General features: G+C 37.5%; 1 protein-coding gene across 12 annotated transcripts in view; it reads right to left on the reverse strand.

Moving 5' to 3' along the window:
- Positions 1 to 890: 890 nt before the first annotated feature.
- LOC120893722 (poly(rC)-binding protein 3) overlaps positions 891 to 24,553 on the reverse strand; it is a 134,237-nt gene continuing 110,574 nt past the window's right edge. For 7 of the 12 annotated variants that reach the window (XM_040295778.1, XM_040295781.1, XM_040295777.1 and 4 more), the window contains one exon: positions 18,135 to 22,873. In XM_040295778.1, coding sequence (XP_040151712.1) covers positions 22,372 to 22,873 — 502 coding nt within the window. In that variant the 3' untranslated portion in view covers positions 18,135 to 22,371. Of the gene's footprint in view, positions 14,263 to 16,098; positions 16,304 to 16,504; positions 17,017 to 18,134; positions 22,874 to 24,553 lie in introns of those variants that run through there. The other 5 variants (XR_005738150.1, XR_005738149.1, XM_040295785.1 and 2 more) reach the window with 5 other exon arrangements.

The raw sequence follows: 24,553 nt of genomic DNA on the forward strand, positions 1-24,553 counted from the left end.
ATGGAAGCTTGATGAGACACCAACTATCAATAATTTTGACACATAAATTATACCCACCCACCCACCATAAATTATACACCCAATAAAAATTACACTACGGACAATGTCCTCCGTCCTTAACATGTCACATTTCGGATGATCACAACTAACAACAATGTTTGCTGTTTGGTTTTGGTTTTGTTGTTTCCTTCCTTTATTAAGTGCGTTTTCCATAGTTCTGTATGTGTTCTTCATTAGATGATGAATTAATGTATCCTTTCTGTCTTCTTTCCGTTTAGTTTCTGCATTTTGAACGTAACTTAACGATACACAATGATTTGTCTATTTTATTTTTTTGTTCTTTTTCTTCTTCACTACTTCTCTACTCGTCATGTTTGCTATCGTTTCGGCAATTTGGCAAGAATGTTGCACCATGTTGTACAAAAGTCATTCCCCTTGCATGTAATGTACTAGATAAGTTATTTATCTTCTGTTTTTTTTTTGCCATCGGCATACCAGCCTGCTACTGTTCAGTAGTAGTAAGTAGTCTTCAACGATCAACCCTCACACCCCATCACACCTCTACCAAAGTGGCATTCTTCGCATTCGGCACGTTAAAAAAACGGCTCCCGATGCTTGCTTGAATGGTTTTTTTTTTGGCAAATATTGTTTCTGTATATAAAATATAAATATATTTCATATAAACATGTGCTGCTTCCGTTATTAATTGCAAACGCCAGTTCTGTTAAGCGCCGATACGGTTCGGCGCCTTTACTGTGAATGCTCTTGAATCTAGTTTGGGTAATGTAACATACCTAGCGGTTGTTTTCACTATATTGTTTTTTGTATGTATGTTTCTTTTTTTCTAACTTAATATAACACGAACGAGTACAAGCTTTCACTAGTTTTCTTTGTTTTTTTTTGTTCGTATGTTTTATTTTCCTAGTTCTTTCTTCAATGTACCGAAATGATTTCCCAACGAGATACAAAATATGATTGGAAATGTGTTTATCATGATTTTGGTTATTTAGTCATGATAGTGTTTACAAACCCCTCTGCAATTGTTCACACGTGGTTGGTTCTTGTAGAACGATATTTCACTTCTACTGTTCTACTGCAGGCTGTCACATTCAATCGAAGTAACCATCCCCTTCACAACTACTGATTGGCTGCCACAGCTCTAGGTCTACTTGCGTATCTACTGCGCATGTGTGGTTGCCGCAGTTACTTACTAGCACACTACGGACTTCACTGTACTACGCGTTGCTTTCCGTTGCTGACTGCCGCAACACAACTTGCCCCCACGTGCACGTGCATGTAAGAGTATTAATTTCACTATTCTTGAAGCTGGTTCGCTCGCGCTCGTCGTGATTGGTTGCAACATGTTTATTTATTTTTTGTTTTGTTTTAAAAAAGAAGCTCTATTTGTATGATTGCCATGCATTCCTAATTTCTTGTTACGAGACACTAAGGTTTATCATTTGCCATCTTTGCTTCGGTTGCAGTGTAGTCTACGGATGTTTAATTTGTTACTTTCCTGTTTTTTCTTCATTCTCTCTCTCTCTCTCTCTCTTTCTTTTTCATTTTCTTTCTCTTTGCAACAAATTTATGCACGAATTACACTCTCTCTACTTTAAGCCTACATGCTATCGGTTTTGTTTGCCATTCCAACATTGTCCTAATATTTGCACCACACTTGCACTGGTTTGCGGGCTTTTCACACTGTCAGCGTACTACCAAACCAATCGAAACAAGCGAAACCCAACAATTAACATCTGGGATGCTGCTGAACGGTGTTTTTGTATCATGTTTTGTTTCTTGCTTTGTGTTCCATTTTTACGATTCAATTTTAATGGGAGAATTTTTAATGCTTCAAATGCGAGTTTTAAATCGGATGAGGAAGAAATGTTTAAAAAGAGCCGTTGCACAAATAGTTTCTTACCATTTAATTTAATAGGAAGGTAAATAACATTCACAAGAAAAAGGGGTCCCTTACCACATTATCACACAAAAGTGGAAATGCGAAGGGCTGGGGTCTAGCTTTACCCCAGTTTTATACACTTTTCAGGATTTTTTGCTGTTGTGTATATAAAACAACAGTTTTCAGCTCTTTTATATAGTTCCTGTTATTGCCTCAACACGGCGATAAAAAGGAAACGGTGCTCTCTCAAGGTGCAGGTGGTGAGAATAAATTGCAACAATTGCTAGCAAATTGTGTGCCCTCTTTTCGTGGTTTATTTTTTGTTGGTGGTGGATGCATAAAGTGTCAAAAAGCAACACCTTTATTTTAGAAAAAATAGCACAATATAAGAGACCTTTCTTCCATACTCCTATCTCGCGTAATCTCGTTTGTGAAAGCACATGTAGAACGTTTTGACTGGTTTTCCTTTTGTTTTGTTTTTAGCACAATAAAGTGAGATGGATTTATGATGGAATAATGAGTGATTGCAAAGTGCACTATGCATTAAAGTGTGCACCTATTTGTAACAATACATCGGTGTTGAGTAAGGTGCGGAGGAAAGTATTTACTTTCGGAAACATTATTACGTATGTACGTTTCTGCCGTGTTTACTGGGGGGGCACACGGTCATAAAGATTTGCGAATAATGAGACACGTAAATTGGTTGGAATTATTTTAGCAAGATTTCTCTGCCACAATCATGTATTCCTCGGATCGGCTTCATCATATAAAGAAATACGCGTGATCATTCTTCATAAACTGTCACTCGCTTGTTGGCATAAACTCTTCCCACCAGTGGGTAATGTATTTAAATTTTCATTTCAGTTGCTGGGATTACACATAACTGTATTTGTTGTATAGGATTTTGCGGTTGTTTGACAATAATAGATATGTTAGCTTTTCTTTTGTTTATAGTTAGAGCTTATTACGATGCAAAAGGGGTTCACAACGGTTATACATGGATTAATAATATTGAATATCGTTACTTGCGTGTTCTTTTTTATCGCTTTTATCTCTCCCGCGTTACTACGGCGAATAGAAAAAACTGGGCAAAACTTGGCACAACTTTCACGTTGAAAAATTCCTGTATTCCGGTTTATTTTTGTTTTTTGGTTTTTGGTTTCTATTATCGTCCGTACGTCCCGTCCGTCCTTCCGTCCGTCCGTTTGTCTTTTGGGTTTTATTCTGCACTTTGCTTCGCACACTCCTGTGCACTTTTGTTATGTTTTATACGCAAATACATAGAGTTTATGTATTGTTTTTTGTTTGTTTGGTTAAACAATATATATTCTTTTAAACCATTGCGATGTTCTATCAGCATGCTTGCACGGAGCAATTGGGAGATTAGGGTTGTGTACGGTTCTGTGGTACACGATGATGATATACATGCAAATTAACAGTCGTAAAATTACATTTTCCTACTTCCATCTTTGCTGAACCAACCTGCTGCTTTGCTCGACACAAAACATTAGATCTTTTTCTGTTTCACTGCAGATATCGGAATATTCAGTTTGTTAAGTACAGCGGTGTGTGTGTGTGTGTGTGTGTGTGTGTATATAAAAAAACTACTACCCACGCTTTAGTTGCAGCATCCTTTGTTTGCTCGTTTATCAACTCTACACACTGCTTTAACACACTATTCCACCCAGCTGCTACCGTTTATTTCGAGCTGATTTTTAACGATCCTTTCTAATGTTTCAATTGATGGTTGCGTGTGGCAAATGTTTCCTACAGCTTAACTTCATTTTATTGTTTATCTGTAGGTTTGCAGCATACATTTGGCTGCACATACGATTAGCTTGCTGTACCCCGGTTCTCTTACGTACGCGTTTTGTTTTGTTCCTTTTTCCTGCACACTATCCTGAACTAGGATTTTATTATCGATCCTTTTCTAAACCATTTGCTTTCCTTCTGCGCCCCATGACAGGCGCCCCATTTGCTCTGCACCACGACGTTACGTTGGGTTTCCATTCCATTCATCCATCTGCTGAGCAGCTACTTCAGGTCTATGTTGTTGCATGAATTGCATATATATATTTTTGTTTTCTTATTGATTTGTATATGTGTATATATTCAATTTCTATATATTTTATTTATCATTTTGTTTGCTAAACCTCACGCCTCTCCGGCACTTTCTTATCATGTACGCTCAAACACACAGAAACTAACCTCTTTCTCCCCTATTATGAATTCATGTTCCTTCCTCCTTTCTTCTGTCAATTGTCCTAAACTGTATATGATAAGTATAAAACAGTTCAATTAAATGTAAAGCTTCTTTTTCTCTTTTTTTACTCCCTTTATCAGCTGTTGTTGTATGTAAATTATGTCAAGACTCAATCAATATGTATCGACATTGACACAAAATATTTCTTTCCAATCTTTGTCTGCTTTTTTTATTTTGTTTTAATTATGTTTCTTCTTTTGTATATATGTATATACGCTGTTTCCTTGGTTTTCATTTCATGGATTTCTTTTGTCGGGATTGGGTTTTGCTTTTCTTTTTTTTATACATGGGAAATTATACTTAAGTAAAAATGTACCAAAATTTAATTTTCTCTTTGCTTTCGAAGAGGTTTGCATTGTTTTTGCACTCTTGGAAGGAGAATAACACATTTCTACAATATAAAAAAACAAACAATCAGATCGAGTATTTTGCTGATCTTTTCAAAAAGAAAGCAGCAAACAAGAAAAAAAAAATGTGTAAAATGCTTTCATTATTGATACACAATTGCTTAACATGATGAAACCTCGTTATATGTCGCTTACATTATCATGTGATCATGGCAGTTTGTACGATCAACACACAAACAAACTGCCTATCCTGCGGCAACAGGACTGGAAAGTTAAATCTGAACGATCTTAAATTAGAGATTGGAGTTAGAGAAGTTATGGTAGTTTGAAACTTAACAAAAAAATTGTAAATAAAGAAAATAAACACAAAAGAAAAACTTTACATTTTTTTTCTTAACGGTTTTATTTATGCAAAGTAGTACACAATGTGAAATTAATGGCAGAATATTTGTTGATAGAATAATAATATTACTATTAAAGTGTCTGACCAAAACCAGCTTAAAACAAACATAAACAAATAAAAACGCATCAGGTGCGCAGAACACACTTCAAAAGACACTTAAAATGTTAAACACTTATTACCTAACCAATATAACGATCTTATCATATTTTGACATTTCGTGTTATGATGTAGGTATAATAAAGGAACATGATTGTCCTCAACTGATCAAATACAGCTAAGACAAGTCAAAGAAAAAAACAACAACACGATCATTCGTACAAGAGCATGAGGACGATGATATTTTGTGTTGTATTATTCGTGTGGGGAGCAGAGCGAGCAGTGCCAGCTTGCGAATATAGATCGCTCTATACTGAACGAGATGGTCAGAGTAGGCATTGCTTGAGGATCAAGATTGGGGTCTTTCATTTTGTTCAAAGTCGTTCACACGCAGTTGGAAGAAGAACGATACTTTTCGAATAATATAAAACTTTCTCAGGGATCTTTTTGAGGCTAGTTTTACTAGTTTTACATCATGGTTGCTGGCTCTATCGATTGCGTGTGTCTTTTTTATATAAACTTTCCATATCTTTTGCATTCGTATGTGTATTTGCTTGCTTACATGACTACAAAGTATAATGGAGGTGATTGCTAGTGGATAGAAATGAAACGAACAATCAATAACCCTTCCTTTTCTTTGTTTATGCTGATTTTCTTTTTCTCTGCGTTATACTGCCAAACTGCTTTACTTTCTGCTAAAACCTTTGTATTGTTACACTTTTCCGGTCGATCATGGCCTCTGTGGTCAATCTGTGAGTTAGCTCTCAAACAATTTACAAAACAAGAGTAAATTTGGCACATTTTTTGAGACATTCTCGTGACGCTCCTGTGTGTTATTTGTGGTTGAGCTTGCTGCCCCAAGGAGGCCACACTAATAACTAATCGAAAAGTAGGTTGGAATGACTGTTTAAATCCAATAAATCTCCCCTTTGAAGGGAGTTTTGGCAACGTTTTGGCTTAGCTTGGCGTGGCTAGGCTAGAGTAGGTATTAAGTGATCAAGTCAAGCTGGTCAGTTTAGGGATAGATAGCAGGATACGTTCTATAGCGCAGGAAGTCCGACAACAAGATGATCTAAGCCTACGTTCTAATTGCAGTTAAATCTCTTACAAAAAGGGATGATGTTTGGTTTTTTTTTTAATTTTAGTTATTGGTCTTTATGTATATGTGAAACAGTTACATTGGTTTTTGGTTTTTCTTTATTTCAGCATTCTATATTTTCAGCAGAATTCTGAAGCCATATTAAGTTGAATTACTATTACAGGGGTTTTCAGGGGTTCTCATAGCTGTGGGCTACGTTCTTGAATCTTTTTTGTGGGAAATGAGCTTTGTAAGATGGGAATTGGACTCTATGGCAAACCTTTTTTGCACAGGCTCCTTGAAAATTCCTTTTAGATTCAAATAAGATGCTATTTGATCCAAATCCTTGCATATAACGTTAGTTTCCTGTAAGAAAGTAAATCATGAAAGCATCCCACAAGTATGAAAACTCCTGAAAACCCATGTATTGTGAAACAGTAATGAAAACATAAATCTTTCAAATGATATGAAATCAAAACTGCTTTCCTAGCGTAGTATATAATGTTTACACATAAAGGGACGTGGTTTAGATATTATGCTCGCGTCTGGTGGTGGATGTTGTTGTATACGAGCAAGATGTTGGTAGGTTTAGCGTTCTTTGTATGTTTTTTTTCATCTTTTACTGTATACAGTAGGTGTTGTTTGCCTTAACTGGAGTGTAAAAGGTGTCAGTGGGTGGTGTTGTAAGTGTACGTCTGCGTGTCTGCGTGTCAGCCAATGGTAGCCTGTTGGAAGGCGATGGAAACGATGGAAGAGTTGTTTGCTTTTTTTTCATGATTCGTATTTGAAACGGAAAAGGTTCTGTCTGCAGACAACGACCAATGACTCAGCCAGGTGATGGAAGATTAGTGGCGACGGTAGTGGCTTATTGACTTAATAATTAGGATGGCCAATTATGTTAAAAATAATACTTGTTCTGTTTTTAATTTAAAACAGTTTCTCGAATTGGTTAAAAGCAATAAAATAGAATGATTTGGACATTGTGTTAACAAAATACACACAAGCTACAATAAAAAAAGCATGTTAGGATAAAACATGCTTTATTTAGGAAAACAATTGGAAGTATGCAATGGGTTGAGTTTTTAATACGTTTGTTTTATGGTCTAATTTAGAATTTCAATTGTGAAAGTTTTAACGTGTTCACTAAAAATAGTTCACAAATTGTAAACATCGAATGAACACTTACCAATGTATTGAAAATAACTCTTCTATCGTGATGTTTGTCCGCATGTGTGTGTGTGTGCATGTGTGTATTATTGGTGGATACCATACTATGTGGATGTGTTTATAAGGTCCTGCCCTTCTTGATTCAATTACATTCTTTTTTTTTTGTTTGCATTGTACTTTTCCTCTTCGCTAATCACCATCATTTCCATAATCTCAATCAACAATATCTCATCAGCCCGCTGCTCACTGCTCCTGCACATCCGTACAAAGCATGCACAGGAGGAGTGATATTCAAACAACGATCAGTTCCGCAAAGCTTTCTGCTGACATTTTACGTTACGAAATAATGCTTTCCTCGTGTGTTTTCGTGTTTTCATCTTAATTTGCTTTTGTTTGTTTGTTTTTCTCTTTTACATCTACCACTAAAATCACAGCCCTTTATGCGTTTTTAGTGAAAAAACGAAATCAATGTAAAAATTCATCACATATATCACTTATAATCATCATCCTGCCTGTTTGTCTTTGTTAGTGTTTTCTCCCCTTTTTGCAACAGAGTGCTGTTTTGTTTTTGTTTGCTTCTTTTTGTGTCGGTGTGTTACTTTTTGTTTCCTTTTTTTAATACAACAGTTAATAAATAAATCTGAGCTTTTAGTTATTTGTTAGAACGTCTTTATTACTGTTTAGTAAATAAATTTTGAAAAAATAGCTTATTCTGTAAAAAAAAGTATTTCCAGAAAGTAGTTTAATAATAGATAAAACAAAGAGTCAATCAAAGAAAAGATAAGAGGAAGACGAAAAAACTAACTAAAAAGCAAGAAAATGCCGTCCTTTTAGCATTTCAGAGATTGTCAAATAAAATAATTTAAAATCAAGATTTGTTATCGCTAACGTCATAAGTAATTCTTTCTTCTTCGTACTGCTTCCAGTATTTTGTCCGTAGTCCGTTGTGTATAACAGTGTATGCAAGTATGATTGATGATTTTTTAATGAATTTTCTTTGGTTATTGATCCCTTAGTCGATTATTTTAACACTTTATTGTTGCCTTATGGTGTGTCCTCATTCTCCCACGAGCACACGTACAAACACACTAGTCTACTTATGTTTGTATTTTTCTCATCCTGTTGTTTTGTGTTTGTTGAGCTACTTTACTTTACTTTATGTTTGTTTGTTTCTCTTTTTTCTGTTTTTCTGTTACTACTACTTCTCTATCAACACGCTAACGCCAGTCAACCATTAGCTTTCAATTTGATAGTGATCTCTTTATATTGTTTAGTTGTTTAATGTTCTCTTCCTAATTCCTACGTACATCTTACACTCTAATGAGATGTTGCACAAACTTACGCAGCCTGAACACGACCCTTGTCATTTTATCGTTATTAACGTTCAATAATATTAACATTGAGATTGTTACTGTCATTTCCCCTCAGTTTTTTTTTTGTTTGGTTTGTGTCTTGTGTGTCTTCTAACTGCATTCCGTGCGTGAAATTTGTTACGAAATTGGCTAGCATTTAATTGTAATTGAACTATTACTACAGTGAAGACACGCACATAAACTCACAGACACACCTACACACAAGTACGTACACCTATCAACGATTGTGATCTTAAAAAACGTGAAATCGATATGAAAAACGGCTGCAGTTTTTTTTTATTTCTGTGTCTATGTGTATATTATTAGATTCCTTACCCTTCTGGCAATCGCATAAACTATTGCTTTAAGTTATACAATTTAATTTTCTTTTCCTTCTCACTACAACTATGCTGCTCAGCTACTACTATGGTTTGAAATGCGAATAAGCATTTTGATGTTGTACCAGTACAGTAGCATTTGTAAGCATGCCGTCTCCGAATTGTGCTCCTGTGGGTACATAAACCACATAAGGACGTACAATGTCTGAGTGCAACGCTGTGTGTTTTTTCCCGTGCGCATCGTCTCTGATCACTATGCATTTGATCCATTTTAATGATGATCTTTGTTCTCTTATCTCATGCCTCATCTACCGCACTATTGTTTCAAAGTCACGTCCTTCCATTCCGATGCGAAGGAAGTAAAGCTCTTAATATTGATTGACATGATTGGTGCCACTTACCCCCGATGTGCAGCTGTCCCCGATGTGTTTTGTGATTTTCCGACCGTATGGCTTTCAACTGTAACTGTTTTAGCATTATGCTCTCGTGTGCTTCGTGTGCTTTTACTTGCTAGAAGTGTGATCTTGAAAGTGATTTGCTTTGTTTCAACACTTTACAAATGATAGTTTGAAAGTGTTTACCAAACCAGTTTGGTCGCTTGAGTGCATGTGAACTCTTTTCTCCTTGTTATAAGTGGATATAAAACTGGTGCATATTAAACAACAGATTGCTTTCTCCTTATTTGTTTGCTTTTGTGTACTTTATTTTCGCAATTAGTCGGCGTGCGTGTCTGTCTGGTATGTAAAAAAAAATAATAACATCATAGAAACTGAGTAGTATTCCATTTTCTTGTATATTGCTTTTCGATTAGATTCTTTCGGTCGGATTATATTGAGATTTCCACTGCGATCGCGAAAACAGAATGCTAATATAACGTGATCATACGCCTCCAGACTAACTAATGTTATTTAAGGAAAGTAAGCAAACATAAAGACGCTCAGTGCATGTTATACAAGAACGTACATCGATATTGTTAGTTAAGAGTGAAGAGATTTAGTTATTAAAGAATTGCAAAAAAAAAGTTTTGTAGGAACAAAAACACATGGTCGAGTAACAGGACCCTACGGATTTTACTTACAAAATTAACACGAAATAAACACGTTGAAAATGCTTTAACTTTCCACATTGCCCCGTCTCACATCGTCTGCGTAGGAAACTATCATGATAAAGAAAATCTAAAACTAATTTTATTCATTTGTATAGTGATATATCGTCATATTTCATTGATATGTGGTAAAGCAAAATATAAAAGCCAGGAGCCTGCTACGAGAAAAACAATATACATACTAGAAAAGGGTGAGGGAAGAGAAACTCTTCGAAAGCCCGGATATAATGATATGATATAGTGGCATGGTTTGATTTGTTTTACGTGTAAAGTTTTATTATTGTTGCTTCATTTTGTATGTGTGTATTTGTGTGTGTGTATGTGTGGTGTATGAATGTGTGTTTGTGTACAGAGGTTTATAAAAACGATCGCTTTAGTTTGGCGTACTAAAGGGGGGCATTTAAATTTAAATTGATAAACGTGAATATGAGAGCCGTAGGCGTTTATGCGGCTGAAGAATTGTGTGTGTGTGTCAAATCATGTCAGCGCCTCCCTGTGTGAATTGAGCCCATTTCTAAATATAATATATATATTTATATATGTATATGATTATATAAATGGTTATTACAAGGCATAAGACTTCTAGTGTGTTTGTTTTGTTTAAGATTACAACATTAAATAAATTCGTTCACTACTCTTGAGCCATTTATCGGGAAGAAAAAGGGGGATGATAAAGTGCGTGCAAACACATTAGTATAATTTGTTTTTTTTTTTTAATAATTTTAATCTATTCCAACACTAATATTAAATATGCATTTTTTTTCTCGTCAGTGATTTCTGTGTTTGCGTGAGTGCACATGCACACCACCTACACTCGATAGTCAGGGGTTAGTTGCATTGTCACGTTATTTCTATGATAACAGTGTTGCTTGTCCGCACACCACGCAGGTACAGACACATCAAGAGTATGAGTAACACCGTAATTTTGACCCTGTTTTCCAGACATCGAAAATTCGACAGGTTCCGGCCCTGATTGATTGTTTGTAACGGTTTAATGCCGTTTCCATCGCTCTCTTTCTTTCTGTCTATCCTTCTACTGCATTAGCTTTTTTGCATTGTGGCATTTTTGCGTGCAGGTTTTTTTTACAGCCATCTGCTTCTACAAACGGGCCCGCTTCCGTCCTACAGATCTTAAGAAAATGTGACTTTTTGTTGCTAGTGTATGAAAACCCCAGTCTATCATTTGGGGTTCATCTTGGATGTAAGATAGAAGCATTAGCTAATGATAGCGAAAGAAAAGAAAATAAAAACACAAAGCTCACCAAACAGTTAAACGATCATGTCTTTTCATTATTAAATCATGTTGCCTTAAGATAAATTGTCCAATTCGAATGCATACGTAATTATGACTACACTAATTGTTCAACCAATAACATGTCATTCCACATTGAGCCTAACATTTCTGCCGATATACTACTGAATTTGTTTTGGAAAATACGTCAACCATCTGCAGGCTTTGTTTACACGCACGCGCTTTCAGTTGGATTTTTGCTAAGGAATTAACTGGGTGGGGCATATCAAGGGCAAGAATAGATCATAAGCCGAAGGAGTTTCAGTCAAACGCTGTAATCCATTATTCCTTCCTTATTCGTCAAACACCCTGCTATTATCTCACATTTGTTTTTCTATCTCTGGCTATTTCCTATTTATTTTTACTTATTTTTGGCACTTACGTTTCACTTAAGTATTTTAAATTTTCAGCGTAAAGCCCCATTATAACATCCAAAATACTTTGCTTCAGTGTAGTGTCGACCCCAGCCATTTAGAAAGATTCAGCCACCACCAACACCGCGTACTGCACACTGTACTCGTTTGCAATATGTACCCAGGTTTGGAGCAAACCGAATTAAGAATAGTCAGACAAAATGTGAACAAAGTTAAGTTGGAAACATTCACCCTGGGTCCCCATTTACTTGAAACGCGCTCGCAACTCAAATCTTCCAGAGCGCAGTTCAACCAACGTAAGAGAGCATTTTGGTATGAAAGTAAGGTGAAATAGCGCCGAGCTTATTTCAGTACAATAATGTGTTTGTTTGTAATGGCTCTGAAGTATTAATTTAGCATTACGCGACACACTCCGCACCTTTAACTCCCAGTGCCCAATGCGTCGCGCAACATCATTACCGATAAAACTTTAACAATCTTTGAACATTACAAATGTCTTTTTGTCTTACACGTTTAACGCTAAGAGTTTGCTTGTTTTTTTAGTTTCTTCTACCTCGTAGTACATAAAATATAACAAATAAAAATCACCAAAGCAAACCGAAAACTAAAACCAAACCGTATCCTAATTCAAAAATTGTTTTAAAAACTAAGTTACTTAGTTGTACTAGCTTTTTGTTTGTCGTGCTTTGTATAAGAAAACACATTTTTGCGTCATATTCCAGTCTCAAAAACGAGTTTCCTTGCTACACATATTTCCAATCATTTCTAATATGTATTCGATATGGAGCTTCCGTGTATGTGTGTATGTGTGTGGTTGTTTATGATGCCGATGTCCATTTGTTCCGAAAGAAGTATGGGGAAGATAAACGAAACAGGTTTGTAATTTTCCCTCAACAGGTTGCTTTCAGCATGAAAATTGCACACGATATGTTTTTGTTGTTGTTTTGCTAAATGTCTTAACACGATATGGGTTTTAATCTTCATCTTGCAGTGTCCACGTTTGCTTCCTTTTGTAAGGGTTTTATATTTTGATGTTCTTTTTCATCCCTTTTTACAACTGTGTGAGTGTTTTTCACGTATTAGGAGATTTTTACGTTCCAGAGTAATCATCATCGTATACATTTTTACTATCGGTTATTTTTCCTTCCCCTGTTTTTTTACCGTTTTCACATGTTTCTTGCATTTCTGTCAAACAAACAGATGCAAATTATGCTCTTTTTAAGTTGTTTGCATTTCACTCGATTCGAGTCAACCTTTGTTGATCGTTTTCAATAACCTCTACATACGCTTTTATGCCATTCATGGATACTGCACAGAGTTTGTGAGGTTTTGCCTTTTCTAAATGCTTTTCTAAAAGCAACAAAACAAAAAAAACAAGAAAGCTATTTGCTAGTTACTCTATTAATCAATACAACCCTCATTCTACTGCAATGAGCGCCCGAAAAGTAGAGAGTTGTGTTAAAGCATCGCGGCAATTGTTCCATCAAATCTTTTGGAATCATTTATGCTTTACAGACTGTCCTTATGTGTGTGTGTATGTTTTCGCTTAGTTCTTCCTCCTTTTCTAAGTTACTACTGCATCTACTACTGCCGCAACGATTATTTTCAAATCCTGCTATTCAACACTCTCCCTGGTCTGCAGCTTGCTACTGCTACAATTCGGAGGACGAGCTAGGTTGTGTTAAAACAATCAACAAAATACGGAGAGAAAAAAACATTACAATTATAAAAGGACAGTACAGTACTTGAACCTAGCGATATATAAATCAATTTTAGTATTTCGACATTCTAAAGATAATTGAACTACATAATAATTGTGTAATGTGAATTTTTGCTCTCTGTGTGGCTCCCTTCTGCTTGCAACCCCGTGCACAACAGTCATCCTCCCAGTGGCGATTATTTACGTTCAACGAAAAAAAAAGAGTTCCTTTGCATGCCAGTTCTTTTTTTACCACATAACGTTAATCGAACGCTAGTGCGCATCAAAACAGGAGATATTATTCTTTTTCTCTTGTCTTTTTCATTTTTAATATGAAGATCTAATTACTCCTATTTTGCCCGTCGCATTACATTATCCGATGGTGATGATCATTGCAGTTTTGTTGTAGAGTGATGTTGTACTGGTTTACACTTTCTTCCGCTTTATAAACCCCCTCGATGGTAGTAGTGAGTGTCCGATTACTTCCGGTCCAGGTTCAAGCCGTAGCGTAGAAAGGGAAAGGCAACGGTCCCGACCGCTGGTGTCATCCCGTTGTAGCCCATGCCGGCTGCATTGCCCGGTCCGGAGGCGGCCGCTGCTGCAGCTGCTGCTGCCGCTGCCGCTGCTACTGCGTTGCCATTCCGCACGCTGGCCGCCGCTGCCATCGTGGAGGTTGCCATCGGTCGGAGGATACTGCTGTTGGCGCTGCCATTGCTACCACCATCACCACTTCTAAAGCTGAGAGGGAGAAGAGAGCGAAAGTTTTAATGGATCGGCGCTTTCACGATGTGATTCGGGGTGATGTAGTGATAGCCCGGGATTGGCATTCCGGCAGTTTCCATCGAAATTCTGAAAGTAAAGGTTTTTTTTGCGGGAGTTTACGTAGCGTTTGCGAGAAAATAGGCGTTTGCGTTTAAACGTGGTTTTTCATGGATGTATGTATGTATATATGTGTGTGTTTGTGTGTGAACATATGAATGTTTGGTTTACGATTAGAGTGACAGTTTTGTAATATCAAATGATTTCAGGTATATATTTTGTTTCAAGTGATCGTAGCATGATAATTGAAATCAAATCAGACAGGTAATCGATAATTTCAAAAGCAGCATAAACATGAGGTGCACGTATTGGAGCAAAAGGAATAAACGGGAATAAATTGGGATAAAAAGAGAAAATAGAAAGAATAGAAAGAGAGACAGAGAAAGAGAGAAAGAGAGAGAGAGAGAGAAAGAGAAAAAGAGAAAAAATGATATATATTTTTATATTGTTATTCGTATAATTTAAATATTTCACTAGTTGCGCTTGTACAGGACTGATCACTCGATGTAAAAAAAATACAAAAATGTTCAAACTAATACGTGAAATTATGTACGGTGTTTTATTAGTGTAGGTCCATGTTATGTGACAATAATGGTTCTTGTAGTATTGATTGGCAGAGTACTCAAATATATCGAACCGGTGGGATTATAGAGCGAAACGTCTAATGCATAATCAATCAAACACAACAGACTCTCTTTTGCTTTTCAAGCTTGTTTTGACTATCAACAATAACGTTTGTCTACTGACTAGAGCAACGGTGAATATCAAAACGGAAGAAAATTGGACTATACGCCAAAAGCACAACGAATATATCAACTAGGGAAATAGTAGCTTTTGAGTTATTTACTAATGTAGCTTGAATGGGCAGAACTTTTGCAACTATTTATATCAAGTTGCAAACAAAACAATTAGCAGCGATAGCTTTGAGCAAATTATGTGTCAATATATGTATTGTGTTATGTTGCAATCGTGTGAATACCACGAGGATACATGGGTTTTGTGTCTGTAAAAAATCTGCTCCAAACTGCTCTCAAACAACTTTTACGTGTGGTTTGTAAGCGCTTATAAAGATTTCATTCAAAAGAAAATCAATATAAAACGATATTAAAATAAAAGAAAGAAAAGAACGTAATCATAAAACAAACAACTATTGGAACGTGAAGAGCAGGTTGAATAGAAACGGATAAAAAAAAAACAGGGAAAAATAGCAAGATAGTGAGATTGAATGTCGGTAGGGTTGTCAATACAATTGAACGAAATATAGGAAAAACGCACACATCCCTAAAGGACGTGCAACCTAGATAAATATCGGAACAAGGTAATGGGAAAGAAAAACACGAACACGAAACGCACACACACATACACACACAAACACACACTAGAAAAATGGTATGACGACGACGACCGACTGACTAACTGCAGATTAGCAGACAGAAGAGGTAGAATTTTGTTGTTTGAGGTGTTGATGGTGAAACTTGTCGGTGGTAATTACTTGCCGTTGGCACGAAACAGGATCAGGAAAACTAAGTAAGATATATTGGTACAGGATTTGGGACAAATAAATCTAGGAACAGGAAAACATCATGGGAAGCAACTAACATGTGGTCATAGTTCGTAAAAATAATAAGGAAAGGAGAGGAGAGATAACGAGAACTAGTAGTGGAATAAAAAAACAGATGAAGATAAATAACGTTACCGAGCTCTATCTAGTAGTGATGGGGTTTGTTAAAAAGCAAAAGATTAAATGTAAAAATACATAACATTAGCGGTAAAATGTAAAAGAAAGTTCTAAAATACGTCGCAACAATGAAAGGAAATCGTTTAGAGAAAGAAAAACAAAAGTATTTGCAATAAGTAATTTCTTACCAGAGGGAACGGTTCATGAAAACTTTGAGAGGGGTTTGATTGAACTGGTTTTTAACGCATGGCTTTGATTTAGTTGGACGGTGATATTTGGGCAATTGGACGTACGTGGTGGACGTGGTGGTGGTTTGTGGTTTGGTTTTGGTTATTGACACATTCAGTGGCATTTTGTTGGACGGGTGGTGGTGGTGGTTGTTGGTGGTTGACGCTATAAAAATGGGAAGAGGAAACGGATTGTTTGTTTGGCACATTGACGATGGTAAAACAAATAAACACGGATGCACAGAGCGTTAGTGAACGGCATCGTTCGTGCGTCGGGCGATTGCGATGGTAATTATGAAGCCAATAATAGTTCTAATGATCTGGGCAAATAGGAAGCTAATGTGCTTAAATTAGTAGCTCTATAGAATAATTATTAAGTATTTATTTATTCATTTATTTATTTATTGTATACTTTAACTTAAGTGAATGACAAACTGAAACATTTGTTTATATAAGTCTCGAACAGAGCTCTCTAGTTTATGGATTTTAATCGACTCATCACTCGCACTGATTTTCAAATTTAATATAATTGTAATTGAAATTGATTTTCTGGGACAATGCTTTGTGTCGTCGTGTGCATGGGTCGCTGATTTTCGGAGATTCAAAACTTGTGATATATTAGTGATGCATGTACGAAGCACAATAGAACAACGATGGATGGATGGTGGTCATGATCATGGAGAGGTGTTGTTTAACCTCGAATATTGTTTAAGGTGGTTAAAGGTTTAACTGGAAAACAAAGTTAGATGATGCACCATTTTGCAGGATGGGAATATATTAGATGATGGATGTTGGAGTCTTGGAAAACCATGTTTTTCGGGATCCAGCACCATTTAGACAGGAACACAGACGGAAGTAGCGCATGTTGGTGAATGTATGCTGCAGGTGGTCGGTTGACGTAGCAAGGATATAGAAACGAAACAGAAGAGAGAAAAAAAACAAACAAACAAACGTAAAACAATACACAGAGCGACACACAACAGATGGAGTGTTTTGATGGATTGCGTGTTATGGATGTATCTAAACACCCGCAATGGAATGGAATGTTTAGCTTCGAGCTAGTCCATGTCCATTCCATCACATTCCTTTTTTGGACTCGTTAAAAATATTCAAAAATAAATGATTGATCTGCCACCGTTTCTTGATGCTGCATATGATGCGATACACCAACAGCCAATCGTACACGCGACGACTGATTGAGGTGATAAGAGGTGTTATTTTGATTAATGTTACAAATGTTTAGAGATAGGAATAAGGAAGCTTTTGTTTTTGTGGCATTTGTGTGCTTGAAAGCTTGTTGGTATATAAAATAATAGTAATTAGTTGTGGATGCGGGAAGATGATGCATTTTTAATTGGTTGATATGTTTATGCTCAGGACGCAGGCAGTTGCAGTTATATGCAGTCTTGTGGTGGTGGAATGTGGTGTTGGATTAATCCGATATGGTACGGGCGCACGCACAAAACGGTACACTTCACACATACATCGGGCATAGATAGGGACGTGTGTAGATTTTCGGTGGTTTTGGACATTTATTAATAGGTTTGATAAAAAGTGACACTGGTGGTGGTGTAGAAGAAAGGTCGGAACGGTCGGAATTGTGGACTGAATGAGGAGATGACGTGTAGGATATTCCCATTTGTTCGTTGAAGAAGGCGAATTTGTGATTGCTTTTTTTTAAATGGTAAATCCCACGCTGATCCCGCGACGGATGACGAAAAATAGGCTGAAATTGGATTTACATTAGTAGTAAACTAATCTTTCGTTCCCGCTTTTCCTATTAAATGTTTCGTTTTGTTAACTCACAAGATCACTATCAAACGTAAGCGTAGTTCTAAATAGAGAGCTTTCATGAAACAATCAATTCTGTTTAGTGTTTGGAAAAAACATCTTTCCCTAACACATCGTTTACGTTTGCTAGTAAACCAGAAGCTTTATGTACAAGAGCACAAAAAAGCAATACCTATTTCTAGGAAGAAAAAAAAACACGCGTTAACTAGTAGTTTTGTTCGTCTTAACTCAAAATCTATTCCTTTATTCGCTTTGAATTTTTCTTTTCTTGACTTGCATTTTTCTTCAATTACACATACTGTGGTTGGAAGAGTCTTTATAATGGGGGTAGCTTTAAACGTTTCTTAAACTGTATGTTCTTTGCAGTGAGCTACAGGTAAGTATGTGTATTGTAAGGATGTGGTGAATAATTGCTTCTACGCGCCTGTCTATGCTGGGATTTTTCTCTCTTTTTGGTTCTCCTTCAGTTTTCATCTCTCTTTCAGAACGAATCCAATCAACAACTGCTGTGTAATACATGTACTATATAGGCTAAATGTCAAGGTTGGATGTGATATACTTTTTTGGCTTGTGAAAGTATAATATGTAAATGTGTATTGTTTTGTTTTCTGTTTTTGTTCTCGGCTGTTTGTTCACTCCTGCGCTAAGGGCTTTCACCCGCTACGTTGGAGGATTTCTAACATTCAATGAACTTTCAAAGGGGCTTAGATATTGAAAAGATACACATTAAATGTAAGTGAGTGGTTGTTATATTCATTAATATGGTTTGTATAGAGGTAAAAATTGAGTGATCTGTGAATCAATAGTCTCCAGTATAATATTGTAGCCATGAGCACATATTCTTATCATCTACAATGGATGTTGCTGTCATCAGTTTATTCTAACCATTCTGATATCCTTCGCATATCTCTTAATGTGGAGAAATAAAGTAAAGTACTGCATAGTTTAAAAAAACATCCTTCCACACAAATAAGGTGCCATACTGCTTTCCTACGTTACTTAACAACTTTAAAATATTGTTGGCTACGCCTGTGCCTGTATAATTAAGTGAATATTATCGGTTTTGCTGCACTGTTTTCACCGTGTGTTACTAGCCAATCATTAGACATCAGTGTATGTCTGCCATATGCAACTGAAACTGTTAACAAATAAAACAAAATCGAGCGTTGCACTTCTTAACGGATGTCAGTTAAACTCCCTGCATGTAAGATTATGCTTAATGCGATTAGTATGGTTGTGGGCATGCCGTTTTTTATTTACTGTTTTATCAGTAAATTTATTTGTACTACGCTTGCATTTGGTGTACCTTTTACGCCCCTTCGTAGTATTTTTGATGTTTTCTTTTTAAATTGTAGCTTACAATTTGCAGATAAAATCGTCCCCGAGGCGTAACAAGGGCGCCTAGCCTATTAGAGCAACCAAGTAGACAAAAACAATAATATACGGGGCCAGCGGCAAGGGATATTTTAACCTTGCATAAGATAAAAAAAAGTCTAGTTTCTATTTTAAAATTTTGTTTTACAACCGTTTTTAAAAGCTGAGAGCCTAGACGCAACTATAGAAGAAAATTGACCAATCAAATTATTTCACAACATTCTTTAATTTCTGAGCACAAGAGATTCTTCAAACATCTCTTCCAAATAGCTTAATTTTTGGACGACGCGTTTACAAGAAGAAATTTAACACGATCAGTATACAACTAGCTGAACTAATTGGAATTTACCGACCTTTCTTAGCAAACCTGAATCATTGATAGGATCAATGATAGGAATGGCCCCGGTGAAATGCAACGCAGCGAATTGCGTCCAAATTCCAAAGGGCTGCAAATAACTTAGGATATAATTATCCAGAAAAGGCAAAGACCGTTCAAACTGCGAATAAATTTGCGACTTACTGCGAACGGGCGGTCCCAAAATAGGCGTCTGTTTTCCAAATCCGGCAATGCATCGGCTAATTCCTATGCGATCAAGGTATGACTGACGGTTGCATGGTGGCACCTCATGCTCCTCATGTGCCATTTTCTGTCCGGCCCTCTACAAACAACATTGCAAGGGACCAGCAGACCGTCTCCTGCACGGTTTGACAGACTGACTGATTGCGTACGACTCGTATGACCCCCGGAGGTACATTATACTATGTGTGGCAGGCGCACAGTAACAAACGCAAAACTAACACCACTAAAAATAGCCAATGTAATTTGAAATTAAAATTCGAATCATTTCGTAGCATTCGTAGTAGAAGCCGCCTTTCTGTGGCGACAGAGGTACGAAAGTACGATACATCACTGCAGTTTGCGCGGAGTTTCCCATTTTCCCATCTTACAGTGTAAGAGGTAGGCAATAGAATTCATTAGTTGGAAATAGAGAGCGGTTGACAGCGCAGAGTCTATTCACATGTAAAGACACAGACACACAAAATCTGCTCCTCAAGGCTTGCGGGTTAGCGTACTATCTTCTATCTGTCGGTCTGCATATCTATCCATCGCAGAGCATAGCATCTCATCTTCTTTTTCGTCGCTAATATCTGGGATTAAACGTAATTACGGACGCAGGAGCGTCCGCTCTTTCAAAGCATTTCTTGGAATTGCCCCACCAAACAGCTGAATTTGAACAACGTGCAGCTGCTTATTTATAGCGCGTGCAGCTGCATCATGGCAAAAGAAGACGCACTAATGTAGCATTAAAACAAAACACACAAAAAACTAATGACAAATTTGCAAATGGGTTAAAATTAATCCATCGCAAAATCAGTTCTGTATACACGCTAGGGGCTGGATTTTGAGAACTGACTTTGCAGCGCAGCGGTGAACAAATGATGCAATTGCGCATTATCAAGAGCGCCTGAACAGAAGGGGCTCTATTATACACTCTTTCGTCTAATGTTAGGACATCCTTTGTACTGCTTTCAACTATGTATATGAACCGATGCTGTTTGTTCATGATTTCCAGTTGGAAAACCGAACAGCCCGCACACATGTATAACATAATGAAAGAATATATCGCAATGAGCGCCCCGCCGTTGGCTGAAATTGGATTTGCCAGGATGGTGCGTGGCACAGCATTGTGAAGAGTATTGCAAAGAGAAACGCGCTTTAAAGTCCTTGTCGAATTAATGTCTAAAAATAAAACCTCATCATCATAGTCTAACTGGGGTGGTAGCAGCAGAAAGCAGTACAACAATTCTGCTTGTTAGGGAAAGTATTTTTGTCTCTCACATATCTGTTTCTTCATGTATCCACCTTCTCCAGGTCGGCAATGGCACCGTGGACAGATAACAACAGTTACGCAAACAGCACTGAAGGTATCGACGATTAACGATCGTGACGGGGGAATGGAAGAAGAACATGCTAGCAAAGTTCGTTCTCGAACTCAATTAAAGTTCTACCCATTACTTTGCTATTGTATGATTGTGTATCTATTTTCTTGTTCATAATTTTGAATTGAAAAAATCTCCTTACAGCATTTGCCATATTCCCTTAACCAACAGACACCCATATAACAGAACTGGTACAATTATGAAACGACAGCATTCTTTTAATATTTTTCAATTAATCGAACATTATCCCGTTTGGTTTACTTGACAAATGTTTAAAAATAATCAACTGAAGATTTCTAAGTAAACAATTGCATTTTGTTTGATAATTTCACGGATTTGAAAAAAAGCAGCGTCTATTCGATTTTTGCTTTATGGTCACGGTCAGGGGCAGTGATTTTTCCGTAAAATTAAATAAGGAAAATTAAAACGGCAAACATAATATTTGTAACAGTTATTTGTTTTCATTCCATTCTGCTCGAAAGTTCCATATACTTCATAATGAATAATACATCCTTACGGTGTTTTTTGTGGCCGACCGATTTCAACACTGCATGCATACGCACGTTTGGTCTGTATAAAATGAGTTTTACTGCAATAAACTACATGCTTGGCATAGAGAAGCATTCCTAAAACTTATTCGACAAAACATTAAAATCAATCCATGTAGTTGTATGCATACAGCGATTTTGTGTATGCCTTTCGCTTAAACTTCAATCAAATCCATCCCTACGCTTATACCAACTCAGTCACTTACACTAGTACTACAGTGTACGACTCTAAATATTGAATCTTAAGTAGTAGCTGAACCCCCGGAAGTGTTGACCTACCTACCGAAGTGTTCTTATCTAACTTTTAATAATGAGTTAGTACGAGCATTCTAGTTACTGCTTACCTCTTGCTGTCACCGAACCACTCCTTTCATCCTTTTATACTCACGCTTTCTTCAACATGCTTATGAAAATGTGTAAATTCTGTCGTTACATTGTCTTATTTGCCTTATGAGACCACCTTTGCCCTGCTCTAATGTGCCCTAACGGCTATTTACCAGCTTCGTCGTCCCGCTGTAAGTGCGCTTTGCACCGATATCTCTGATTTGCTCTTTCCCTCCCCCAGGACGACACACTAGCTCTAGTAAGGGTTGAACTTATTACGTTCGCTTTTCTTACTGCTGTCACCGTTCATGCTGTTGTTGGTGTTGGGAGAGCGCATACGCGTAGTCTTGGGCCGATTTACACCGGTCGTCTGGATCGGTGCTACCGCGGCGGCCCCGCTGGACAGATTGCCAAGCAGATCGGTCAAGCTACCGAGGGCCGACAGACTGTTCAGCGCATTAAGCGTACCCGGTTTGGCTAGCAACTGTGCCAGCGGGATGGCCGTAGCCAGTGGGTTAGATACCGCCGCAGCAGCTGCGGCCGCGTTTGCACCGGTCGCACCCGCACCGGTAACTCCCGAGTTTGCGGCCGCAGCTGCAGCTGCGGATGCCGCCGCGGTAAGCGTGGCCGCTGCCGATGGCGGTACGATACCGGCCGTGGCCGGCTGTGCACCGGCCACCTGTGCTGTAGCAGCCGCGGCAGCGGCGGCAGCAGCTGCCCCCGCTTCGTCACCTAAATTCGCCTTCTGAAGCTCGACGCTGTGGGAGGATAAGGAGGAAGTTTGTTAGGTTTGAGAAGAGAGAGAGAGAGAGAGACAGACAGAGATAGAGAGAGAGAGAAAGAGTAGAAAAGAAACGTGTAAAGGATATTTAGAGGCGGCTATCGGACAGACGGACGGACGGACGGACGGACGGAAGGATAATTGGGCGGCGGAAGTTTATTGACAGAGACACAGATAAAGATTGTGAAAGGTGTACAGAAATTATGAAACCAGGACAGCGGAAAATAGAATGATTGTTTAAGGAAGGTGGGCTGGTTTTGTTCCGGTAGGATTTTAGGAGTGGTTCTGCGTAAACTAAGGATGCATTTGTAATGCACAATGCGATCACTATTATTGGGTAGTTAGTAACGGAGGGTTGTATTAGGGCTGTGTTAAGGAGAGACTGGTGTATATGTCCCACTAAGACGATTGCTTCATCTAGTATCTTTTAATGCGTATATAAAGTTTATAAAGTAATGTTTCCAAACATCCTTTAAATTTTGAGAAAAATACCATGAGTTGTAGGAAAAAGGTGAAAAATAAATACGAGCCCTGATCTAATGTGGAATCGTCGTTGTTGTTTTAAGAAAAAAGGAAAATGGCCACTTGCAATGCCTTGCTGTGGAAAGTACTTACTGAATAATATAACGTTACTGAGCGTAGGCGACCAAAAGGATATAAACGTAATCACACATTCTATATTTTTAATGAGACTAATTTTTTCTCCGTAATAAGTTCAATGTAGAACGATTCAAAACATTATCTGGGGTGGTAATTGCGGTATACATAAAATATCAGAAAATATTGAGAACGGTTTCATTCACGAGCCAAATTAATAAAATAATGCGTACTTAACTGCAACTTCTCGTATTAATAAGCGCAGTTCAGACAATGAAATATAGTCATATTGTTTTATTTAAAAATCCAATTTTAAAGTAAAACAGTTAGAAAAACATACATATAGATAAGGGCAGGGATCGACATTGAGTTTCACAACTGTGCTATGAAAATCATATGCACAAGTTATTCAAATGACCAAAACACTAATGTACAAAAATGTCAGACAAATTTGTTTAAAGAACATAATCACATTAACGAAGCACCTCCACCACCTGCGCTATATAGTTGACATATAGTTTTGTATACACACATATTACACAAGATACTCTAGTCTCGTATTAGTGGGGCAGTTATTGTAGCAATACAATGACAATGGTATTGGATCATGATATGGGTTTCTCGTCAAGGAGGAAAGGAGAACATAGATCACTGAATTCAAGGTATTTGCAGCTTTGGGATGTTCACTGACTTCGGGTGGGTGGATTGGATTGAAATGTTCTCTCTCGCTTCAAAAGCCGGAAACGTAGGAAATTGTTTAAGGAACATCAACATCACCACTGATGGGCAGGGATCGACAGAGTTCAGCAGCGGGGAATGGTTTGGCGAGGGGGAAGGGGTGAAGTGCATAAACAGCATAACCTAACGAACACATAGGAGCAGTGCCGTGCAAATGAGCCAGACCAGGAGAAAGTACCACACGATAGTATCATAGGAAATGCGTAGAACGAAGGAAAAGGATTTTTAATTGTTTCACAGAGCACTGCAACAGCAGCAGCAGCACAAGGAGGAGGTGCAATTGATGGAAAGATTGAATGAATTGGATATTTTGTTTGCGAAA

Source organism: Anopheles arabiensis, chromosome 2, assembly GCF_016920715.1.
Source record: "Anopheles arabiensis isolate DONGOLA chromosome 2, AaraD3, whole genome shotgun sequence".
Classification (NCBI taxonomy): Eukaryota; Metazoa; Arthropoda; class Insecta; order Diptera; family Culicidae; genus Anopheles; species Anopheles arabiensis.